Source organism: Chrysochloris asiatica, unplaced genomic scaffold (genome assembly GCF_000296735.1).
Source record: "Chrysochloris asiatica unplaced genomic scaffold, ChrAsi1.0 scaffold00010, whole genome shotgun sequence".
Lineage (NCBI taxonomy): Eukaryota > Metazoa > Chordata > Mammalia > Afrosoricida > Chrysochloridae > Chrysochloris > Chrysochloris asiatica.
This window is the reverse complement of record NW_006408528.1, coordinates 17955559-17967089: the sequence shown is the minus strand read 5'-3', so window position 1 is coordinate 17967089 and position 11531 is coordinate 17955559. Positions and strand designations below refer to the sequence as shown.

General features: G+C 37.0%; 1 protein-coding gene across 2 annotated transcripts in view; it reads left to right on the top strand.

Annotated features, from left to right (window-relative positions):
- Positions 1 to 11531, top strand: part of LOC102831411 (chromosome unknown open reading frame, human C7orf63) — a 62395-nt gene that overhangs the window by 42598 nt on the left and 8266 nt on the right. For both annotated transcript variants that reach the window (XM_006834312.1, XM_006834313.1), the window contains exons 15-18: positions 566 to 647; positions 3748 to 3940; positions 5629 to 5766; positions 6535 to 6611. In XM_006834312.1, the coding sequence (XP_006834375.1) occupies positions 566 to 647; positions 3748 to 3940; positions 5629 to 5766; positions 6535 to 6611 (490 nt within the window). The remainder of the gene's footprint in view (positions 1 to 565; positions 648 to 3747; positions 3941 to 5628; positions 5767 to 6534; positions 6612 to 11531) is intronic.

Here is an 11531-nt window from a genome sequence, read left to right as displayed (position 1 = left end):
TTTTAAGTGGGAGACATGTTTAGGAAAGGAGACAGGTGGAACACCCCAACAGGCCTATTTAATCCCCTGCCACCACCATCAACAGCTTGTCCAGCCCATAGTCCCCACCCTGGAAAATAATAACAGTATATCTGGCAGCTACTTCAGTCCTGCACCCAATATGAGTTGCACAAGCCAGTGCAGCCAGCGCTTTAGGAGATAATGTCAGCTTTAGGCATGAGATGTAGTCAACAATCATCAAATGCTTGAGGTGCACCAACACCATCAAAGGGAGACAATCAACAGATAATCCTTGAAGAAACAGTAGAGGAATCAAGAGTAGAAGTACAAAAAAAATACTAATATCACTAGATGAGGATAGCACATGTATAGAAAAGAAAGAGGCAATTATGAAATAGAGTTGATACTGATTAAAGATAGTCGAAATTAAAAGTTTCTTCAAAGTTTTACTTTTTTTTAAGTAAAACTATTAGCTATTTAAAAGAATGAAGAACAATCATTCTTTGAAAATAGTGTTTGATTGAGCTTAACATTTGTCAAATGAATAACATCCTTTTTATTTAAGGTGCTGCATTTTGGGATGCCATCCTTCCGAGGATTACTTTCTTGAAAAAGACGGCATTTTTCTCCTTTTGGATTTATTGGCAGTAAGTATTAGACTGCAGGGTCGGTTTGGAGGGCAGAATCAGCAGCTGAAAGTCACATCAGGCGCTCCCCAGAAAACCCTATACAGGGTCACTGTAGTTGGAAATGACTAGATGGCACTTAACAACAACAGCAAGTATGTTTGTAACAACTACAAGACAAAAGTTACAGGTTTTATGAACCCTTTTACACACTGAGTACCACAGAACACATTTCTATGAATTCACATCCTCCCCCCCCCCCCAATTATGTTCAAATGTACTGTTTTAAACAAAATCCCTCCTGGAAAATTATAAGATGCATTAGCATATTAAGGACTCCTGGAGTTACCCTGTAGGATCAGCACTGACCTGTGGACCGTAAACTACTCCTGGGGAACCCATAACAGGGTCGCTGTGAGTCAGAACCAGCTCAACAGCACTTAACAACAATAGCGTATGAAAGGCTCTGAAAATTCTTCTAGTTTAGAAATGACCTTATTTAGATCAGAGTTTCCAAACATTGTAGCAGAGAATTCTCTTTTTGTTGTTTTCCTTTATCCTCTATGAACTTTCTAAAAGCAGTTTGTAAAGTGCTAGAATGTGGTGCTGTAGGATCAAACCACAAGATCCATAGTTCAAACCCACCAGCTGCTCCTTGGAAACGCATACAGCAGGGATGGGGAACGTCTGGCCTGTGGTTGTATAAGGACCTCGAAATCATTTGGTCTGACCCTGCCAAGGCAATTGCAGTTCCAGTTTTGCCGTTGTTGTTGTTGTTGTTATATGCTGTCAAGTTGGTTCCGATTCATAGTGACCCAGTATAGAGTTTTCAAGGAGCGGCTGGTAAGTTTGAACCACCATCCTTGTGGTTCAAACTGACCTTATGGTCCAGTGCTTATCCTACAACACCACCTCTGTGATGTTGTTGTTGTTAAGTGCCTTTGAGTTGGTTCCGCCTCATAGCAACCCTGTTGTATAGGGTTTTCTGAGGAGCAGCTGGCGATCTTGAACTGCCAACCTTGCAGGTCAAATGGCTTTGCAGTCTGGTGCATTAAGCCACAGTGCCACACCATGATTCCTGTGACATTAGGGGTGGGTTAAATAAATGTTTGACCAAATTTCAAAGGCTAATTTTCAAGTGGGTAATTTTGTATGGCCCATGAATGATGTTATCAGTTTTGGCAGAAAAAGTTTCCCCACCCCTGCTATACAGGGTCGCTACGAGTCGAAACCAACTTGATGACACTTCCTAACAACAACAGTAGTCATCTATTGATAAATTCTAACTTTTCCCTCTAGTGTTAGAAATTAAGAGCTACATTAGCCCAAAGGACAAACACAAGCATTTTGATGGGGAGAACTGTAGATCTTTTGGCAGTAATGTTAGAAAGTCTAGTGTGTCGTGGGCCATTTTACAGAGTGAACATACTAAGGCTTCCAGCAAAGGTAGTTGCCATTTAACAGCTGAGAGAAATGTCAGAGACCCCCATTCATCTTTAGTCCCTTGGTAGCCTGAATTCTAAGTGGCACCTCTGCTCAAGATTATGTGGACAGAAAACTTTAATTTGTTTTAGTAAAACTTTGGAGATTCTCACAGTTCTAGCCATATTGCTGCCTGTGATTGATTTGATTAGCATTAAAACAGTAGCAGCCCTACTTTGATTTAGCAGATGTACAAAAGTAATTTGTGTCCCTTCACTTCCAGAAAGAAAATTAGTTTACAACAGGAATAAGAGTGCAAACACCAATACAAAACACCACAAATAAAAAAATAAGTGAATAATAATGGTAACAATCCATCTTGATGGACAGATTTGAATTCTAACTTAAATCCTTGGAAAGGTTAGAAAATTGAACATAATGCAAGAGAATGTAGACCTACCACTACACTATAGGACTAGATAGAACAGCTTCCCATGGTTCTTTGACTATACCCAGAGGCACATGGTGGTATGTCAAGGAATCAATCCCCAAAGGCCTGGTACATCCTCCTGGAACATTTCTTTTACTTAAAGATTTAGAAGTGAGGAGTTAATTAAATGTGAGTATGTTCAAGAAGGTAAATTTTACAATAATATTTAAGATTACATGGAAAACCTCAAAGTCATTTCTCACTAGTTCTCTCTTGACCCTTTGTATTTCTTTGATGGAAGGCATTGGGAAAGACTGGTAGAAGGAAAGCGGGGGTGGTAGAGTGGTTATGAGGATAAGCCGGAGCCAGGCTGGCTGAGGCCTCCAATACTTGCTAACTCTGTAACCTGGGCAAGTTGTATAACATCCATCTTCCTCAACTTCTTCATCTGTAAAAGGAGATAATAAAAGTAGCTAGTTTGTAGTATTATTATTGTTGTTATCAAGTGCCGTCAAGTCAGTTTTGACTCAGCAACCCTGTATAATGTTTCCAAGGCTTCAAATCCTTGTGGGAGCAGAAAGCCTCATCTTTCTGCTTATGTTATGGAGCCACCATACTGTCCATGATCGTACTATTAGGAGGTCACTGTGTGTGTTTGTGTCGGGTGGAGGCCGGGGTGTTAAAGATAAGGTAGTGTAAGTGTAAGTGATTACTGTGTAAGTTATTACTATTATTACGACTGCCATTATTAGATTGAGTTTACTATGGATTGAATCAAGTTAAACATAAATATGTCTTAATTAAATTTTTATATCAACTTGGCCCTTGACATTTGCTTCTTTCTCCAGGAAATAAAGTACAGTAATATAAAATTCACCTACTTAAGGTTTATAAATATTACCATTCTACTAAAATATTTATTCATTGTACGTGCTAATAAACATCTTCCCTTATTCTTACAACTCTCCTTTCTCCAAATCAACTAGCTTAATTACATTTTTGGTTATGACATTTGTTTATCACTGCTTCAGAATTATATTGAATCTTTTTCTTTTTATCCTTTTGAATTTCTGATGTTTGAAAATGTACAAATTATAATGCGTGTATCTCCTTTACATGATCATGTTCCAAATCTTAATTAGTTTCTGAGTTTATAAGGCAAGTATTTAGAAGTAATGTGTTGATAATTGCAAGTATTTCTATTTTTTTAAGGCAATATATTTTTTTTTATATTTCCTGCAACTTTTTTTTTCCTGTCTCCTTGCATAGTTGAACCACAAAAAATTCTGTAATCTAATACTTGGAATAATGGTTGAATTTTGTGATAATCCAAAAACTACGGCTCATGTCAATGCTTGGCGGGGGAAGAAGGACCAGACAGCTGCTAGTCTTTTAATTAAATTGTGGCGAAAAGAAGAAAAAGAACTAGGAGTAAAACGGGATAAAAATGGGAAGATAATTGGTAAGTGTATGTATAATTACTGTCAGAAACAATTCTATAAATATGTTCCAAAGAGGATTATTGAAGATAGCAGTAGAGTACGAGGACTGTCTTAAAGTTCTTTCACAGAGTTTGAAGAATGTATGATCCTAAGTGAGTGGGAGAAAACTAGGTAAGTTAGTAACACGTTCATATTTTTAGAAAATAACATTAAAAAATAGTATTTATTATATTCGCTAACTCAAAAACTAAGAGAACTTCCTGAAAAAAAAAGTCTTTGAGATACCTTCGCATACAAATATACTGAGTAACATTTCATTTACCAATAAAATTTTGTATGTAAATAGAAAACTTTGAACACAATATTTAAAGTATTTTGTACATTCCTGTTGATACTTGTTACTTTTTACTGTGAAAGAAGAATTTATTTTCTGAATAAAAATAAACTCAAAGGTTCCTAAATTTTTATTACTAGATTCTAAATTAAGGAGGCTTATAGTATGAGAAGTTATTATTTATTTTACATATATATATATATGGAGCTCTGGTAGCGTAGTGGTTACGAATCGGGCTGCGAACCTTAAGGTCAGCGGTTCGAAAGTACCAGCGGCTCCGTGGGAGAAAGATGAGGCTTTCTACTCCCGTAAGGATTTACACCCTCGGAAACCCTATACAAGGTCGCTATGGGTCGGAACCGACTCGATGGCACATAACAACAACATATATATATATATACACATATACATGCTACAGTGCTGTATTATTTTCCAAACCTTTAAAAATGGTTAGTTTCAACTAAACATTTTTCGTTGTTTACTTTTAAATGGAAAAACTTCCATCCCTTTGATTTCAGTTTGTTTCTTTCTTTCTGAGTTTCAATTTACAACATCATAAAACATTGTTATAGTGGGTGGTGTGGTACTGTAGGACAAGTACTGAACTGCTGATCACAAGGTTGAGTTCAAACCCACTAGCTGCACCTTGGAAACAATATACAGTGTTACTGTAAGTCAGAACCTACTCAATGACACTTAACAATAATGTGACACTGTAGGTTAATGCGCTCGACTGCAAGGTCACTTTGAACCGCAAGGTTGACAGTTCAAGTTCACCAGCCACTCCTAGGAAACCCTGTACAGTGTGTCTATGGGTCAGAACCGACTCAATGGCACTTAACAACAACAACAACATAGTAAACTGGGAGCATGATAGCTCTGTAGGATAAGTTCTGGACTGCAAAGCAAAAGGTCAGCAGTTCAAACCCACCAGATGCTCCAAGGAAGAAAGATGAGGTTTTCTGCATCCACAAAAATCTACAGCCTCAGAAACTGTATAGAGAGTTGTGATGAGCTAGAACCAACCATATGGCTCTTAATAACAACTAAAAACAAAGGCAGCAACTCTGTTCTCACACTGACCAATTTAATTTCTAAATGTCAAATAAAAAGTTATTTACAAAAAAAATAACTTTTTAAATAGTAATACAAATTTTACATATTTTAAGTGAATAATAAATGGAAAAACTTCAATTTTGCCACAGAATGGAGGAGAAATAACTTACTGCTTACTTTCAGATGAGTCACAATGTTCCAGGCACAATCTTAGCCTGTGCTCCTTTTTCTTTCTATCTTATGTTGTGTAGAATAAATCACTAAGTATTTCTTTACTGTTGTTTTAATTTCTGTGTTTTCCTACTATCCAATTATTAGATACAAAGAAACCTCTGTTTACTAGTTTTCAAGAAGAACAGAAAGTCGTGCCGCTGCCTGCCAACTGCCCAACTGTGGCAGTAATGGATGTTGCCGAGAATATCAGAGCAAAAATTTATGCTGTGCTGGGCAAACTGGGTAAGAAGGAACTTGTCAAATGTAGGAAAATGTCTCATTTTGCTAGATATGCAAATGTATTTTGCTTTGCAATCTCTTTTTCAAACATGATGCATAAAATCCCTTTATACTAAAGCAAGCCATGTTGGCCCAAAGCAAGTCCTGGTGGTGCAGTGGTTAAGTGCTAGGCCAGTACCGAAAGGTCTGCAGATTGAACCAACCAGCTACTCAGTGATAAAAGATATATCAGCCTGCTTCCAAGATTTACAGCCTTGGAAACCCTATGGGGCAGAGCTACTCTATCCTTTAAGTTGCTAGGAATCAGAATTGACTTGGTGGCAACTTATATATATATATATACACACACTGATAAATTCATGTGCCACATACACCGAATTTCTTTGTATCAGATCTAGGCATCTGTATTTTTTAAAGCTCCCCAGATAATTCTATTGTATACCCAAGGTTGAGGATCTTAAATAATTAGGTTTAAGTACCAGAAGTCTAATCACCTGAGTTTTTAAAGCCTTCCTGCCTATAAAGGATAAAACCCCTTTCTCTTCAACTTCTGAAAGTCATTTCATTGCCTGACCACAGTACACAAAGAAAAGGTGACTGGATCAGGATGACCTACAGGGGTTTGTTATAGGAGGAAGAAGATGCTCACAAATACGACTATTTCATAAATAAGATGAAATCAGAATGGACTGTTTGCAATGGCTTTATGATGGCTATATGCTTTTTTACTTGTCCTGTTAAAATAATTCCCTCTTTGTGCATTTTGTTTAGATTTTGAAAATTTGCCTGGCCTATCTGCTGAAGATTTTGTCACACTTTGTATCATACATAGATATCTTGATTTTAAAGTGAGTACCTTACTAATAACTTTGTTATTAAAATTCAAAATAGCAAAAATAAATCAGGAAAGAAAAATATTTATACTTATGAGCAATAATCCACATACTGTATCATTTTTTATTTTTCATTGTATATCTGATACTGTTTAGGAGACATACAATTAACTGATCAGGTATTTTCCACAGGGTAAGATTTCATCCAATTACTAGTTTGTAAAAAAGAGAAATGTTATTTACATAGAGCTATTTAGAAGCCTAACAGACTTTTTAAATATATAATGTCTTTAGAGAGCACTGCTTGTTGTGTTGTTGTTAAGTGCCATCGAGTTGGTTCCGACTAATAGCAACCTTGTATAAAGTTTCCATGGAGCAGTTGGTGGTTGTGAACCACCGACCTTGAGGCTCAAGCTGACCTTGTTGTGCAGTGCATTATCCTGCAGCAAATACCAGGAGTACTTAGAGAGCATTGGGAGATAAAAGTATCTAAGTCATTATACCCACTCCTCATTTATCAACATGGTTATGTTTTGCAGTTGATGTCATTATGCAAAAATAGTTGTTATGCACAAGTGGAGGATGACCATTACATCACAAAAGGGAAGATGATGATGTAATTGCCAAACAAGTGAGAATCATATCCCAGCCAAGTTGACATATAACCTTAACCATCACACGTGTTTCACACTGTTAGAGAAAGGAGAGAGAAGGAAGACAGGGAGAAAGAACAAAGACTGGATAGACAATTCTCTTGCAAAAGCACAGATCTTGCAAAGCATAAGTGGGGCAAAAATGAAACTTAGCAAAACACTTTTTTTTTTTCAGTGAATAGTAGGAATTGCTGTTCCCTTTGAGCGTGCAAAGTCAGACAGGTGTAGAAGCCCACAAACTACAACCCTATTCTTAGCACAGGAGGCAGTCACAATAACAACTTATTTAGTTGGCTGTTAACCTCAGTATGGTGCTTCAGAGCCATACCTGAGTCTGGAACCAGGGTGTTAGATGTGGTGCACATACTTGAGAAGTGAGCATCTAACCAGAGAAATGAGGAGCCAGGAAGCAACTTCCAAAAGCACAAAATGCTATCAATAAGTCCAGGAAGCTGCTAAGAGTACGTCTGCACTTTCCCCTATCTTGAGCCCTATAAAACCCTCAAAGGCTCTGAGCTCTGGGAGGTGTTGCTGTCCGTGGTATGTCACCCTGCAGGTTCTCTTTCTTGAATAAACTCTTGCTGTTGCTGTTCCACTTCATGATTTTCTAATCTTTTGTAGCCCACCCCAGTAACACCACCTTGGTGTACATTACTGACAAATGTATACTGTTACTGTGCAGAACAGTCTCATAGTAGATCTTTTACTATTGTTATAACACAAAGCATCACATAATGAGCTAGATGATAACTGAGGAGTTGTTATTGTTAGCTGCCTTTGAGTCCATTCTGACTCATAACAACCCTATGCACAACAGAACTAAGCACGGCCAGGTCCTGTGCCATCCTCACAGTTGTAATGTTAGAGAGCCCCTTAGTGTTCTCCTCATGTCAGTCCATCTCATTGGGGGGGGTCTTCTTTTTCACTGGTCCTTCACTTTACCAAGAATGTTGTCTGTCCTTCTCTAGAAATTGGTCCTTTCTGATAACATGTCCAAAATATGAGAGAGGAAGTCTAGTCATCTTCACTTCTAAAGAACATTCTGGTTGTGAATTCTTCCAAGAAAGATTAGTTTGTAAGGTATAGGGGTGCTTTGATTCCTGGTATGGTGCTGTAGGATCAGCACTGGTCTGTGAACCATAAGGTCAGCAGTTCAAACCCACCAGCTATTCCTCAGAAACCATATATAGGATCACTATGAACCAAAACCAACTCGATGGCACTTAACAACAAGGGGGTATTTACTAAAATAAATTATTATTCACCCTTCAAGACCAAAAGTGAACTCACCATCATGACTCAACTTTCAGCCAAACAACACACAAGTCTGTAATGTAAATAGTAAAACCAGGGAGGTACACCTGCCATAGAACAATCAACCATCTGAGGAGGGCAGATTTTGCCCATGTATAAAACTCAGAAGGCAGGAAGGGATAGGAAAAAATATGAATGGAATAAGTGTGAAGAGTCTTGCTGCAATGGGGAAATTTCAATGTCTGAAACAAAATGTGTATGAATTGTTGAATGGAAACCAATTCTCTCTTTAAACATTCACTCAAATAAAAATAAATAGTTAAAACATACATGAAAAAATAAATTAAATTATTACACTTTTTAGTATTTTATCATTATTCTATATGACAATCAAATACCAACTTCTTGTTGTTACGTGCCATTGAGTCAATTCTGACTAATAGCAACCCTATATAGGGTTTCCAAAGAGCATCTGATGAGTTTGAACCACCAACTTTGCAGTTAAAATGATCTTGGGATCCAGTGCTTATCCTACAGCACCACAACAAGATTCCAAATACCAATAAAGAATATTAATTTGCTTACCTTATGCTGTCAGTGATAAGGTAACATCCATACTTGGAAACTCTATACAGGATTGCTATGGGTCGGAACCGACTCGACAGCACTTAACAAGAACAACAACAAGGAAGAACACTTAATACCACTATTATTCAAATTTATTAACGTCGATGATGAAATTTAAGAATTCTGTCAACTTCTTCACTCTGAAATTGATCAAACATTCAATCAAGATGCACTGATAATTACTGGTGATTGAAATGTGAACGTTGGAAACAAAGAGGTAGGCTCAGCAGTTGGAAAATATGAACTTGGTGATAGAAATCCTGCAGGAGATCACGATAGAATTTTACAAGACTAATGATTTATTCATTGCAAATATCTTTTTTATACAACATAAAAGGCAACTCTACACATGGACTTTACCAGATAGACTACACAGTAATCAAATTGACTACATTTGTGGAAACAGATGGTGAAAAAGTTCAATTATCATCAGCCAAAACAAGGCCAGAGACAGAACAAACCATCATATGCATAAAATACTAAAAAGTATAATAATTTTATTTATTTTATGAAATTTTAACTATTTTTATTTGAGTAAACGTTTAAAGAGAAAATTGGTTTCCATTCAACAATTCATGCACATATGCTCATATGCACATTCAGGTTGAAGCTGAGGAAAATAACAGCAAGTTAAAATATGGCCTTGAATACATCCCAGCTGAATGTAGTGACCATCTCAAGAACAGATTTGATGCATTAGAAACTAATAACTGTAGACCAAAAGAATTATGGGATGACATCAAGAACATTATACAAGAAGAAACCAAAAAGATCACTAAAAAGCCAGAAAAGACCAAAATAGATATCAGAAAAGACACTGAAACTTGCTCTACAGCATAGAGATGCTAAAGTGAATGAAAGAAATTAAGAAGTCAAAGAGCCGAACACAAAATTTCTAAGACCTGGAGTTATAAAACCAAGATGGCAGAACACACGCAGAATTTCTCAGGCTAAAAGAACTGAAGAAAAAATTCAAAGCCTCAACTTGCAAAATTAAAGAATTCTATGGGCAAAATATTGAATGATACCAAAAGCATCAAAAGACAATGGAAAGTATACACAGAGTCAATGTATCAAAATTAATAGTCGATGTTCAACCATTTCAAGAGGAAGCATATGGCCAAGATCTGATGACAATGAAGGAAAAAGTTGAAGCTATACTGAGAGCAGGGGTGAAACACAAGACTCCAGGAATTGACAGAATATGAACTGAAATTTTTAAAGAAATTTTGACTCAGCACTGGAGACACTCATTTATCTCAAGATATTTGAAAGAGAGCTACTTGGCCAACTGATTGGAAGAGATTTGTGCCCAATCCAAAGAGAGGTGACCCAACAGAATGTGAAAATCATCAAACAATGGCATTAATACCACATGCAGTTTTGTTAAGATAATTTAAAAACAGTTGTAACCGTACATTGGCAGGGAACGTCAAGCTGGATTCAAAAGAGGATGTGGAACTAGGTATGTTACTGCTGACATTAGATGGATCTTGGCTGGAAGCAGAGAATATCAGAAAGATGTTTACCGGTGCTTTATTGACTATGGAAAGGCCTTCAACTGTGTGTACCATGAAAAATTGTGGATAACATTGCGAAGAACGTACTCATGAGGAACTATACATAAACCAAGAAGCAGTTGTTAAGAACAAAATTAGGGAACACTATAACAAATAATCCAAGAAGATGGATTATATGAAGAACGTGACATCCGGATTGGAAAAAAACTCATTAACAACCTGTGATACACGGATGATACAAACTTGCTTGCTGGAAGCGAAGAGGACATAAAATACTGATGAAGATCAAAGACTACAGCCTCTGATATGGATTGTATCTCAATGTAAAGAAAACAAAGATCTTTACAACTGGACAAATCAGTAACATCATAATAAATGGGGAAAAGATTGAAGCTATCAAAGACTTCATTTTGCTGGGATCAACCATCAACATTCATGGAAGCAGTAAAGAAATCAAATGACATATTTCATTAGGCAAATCTGCTGCAAAAGACCTCTTTAAAATGTCTAAGAGCAAATATGTCAGTTTCAGGACTAAGGTGAGTCTGACTTAAACTATGGTATTTTCAGTCATCTGAAAATGCATGTGAAAGTTGAAGAATGAATAAGGAAGACTGGAGCAAAAGCAATGCACTTGAATTATGGTGCTGAATAATAATATTAAAAGCACCATGGACTGCCAGAAAAACAAACATACGTGTTTGCAGAAGTACAGACAGAATACTCCTTAGAAGACAGGTTGGTGAGACTTCATCTCTCATACTTGGAACATGTTATTAGGAGGGACCAGTCTCTGGAGAAGGACATGCTTAGTAAAGTAGAGGGTCAGTGAAAAAGAAGACCCCCAAGGAGACGTATTAAGTCAGTGCCTACAGTGTTGG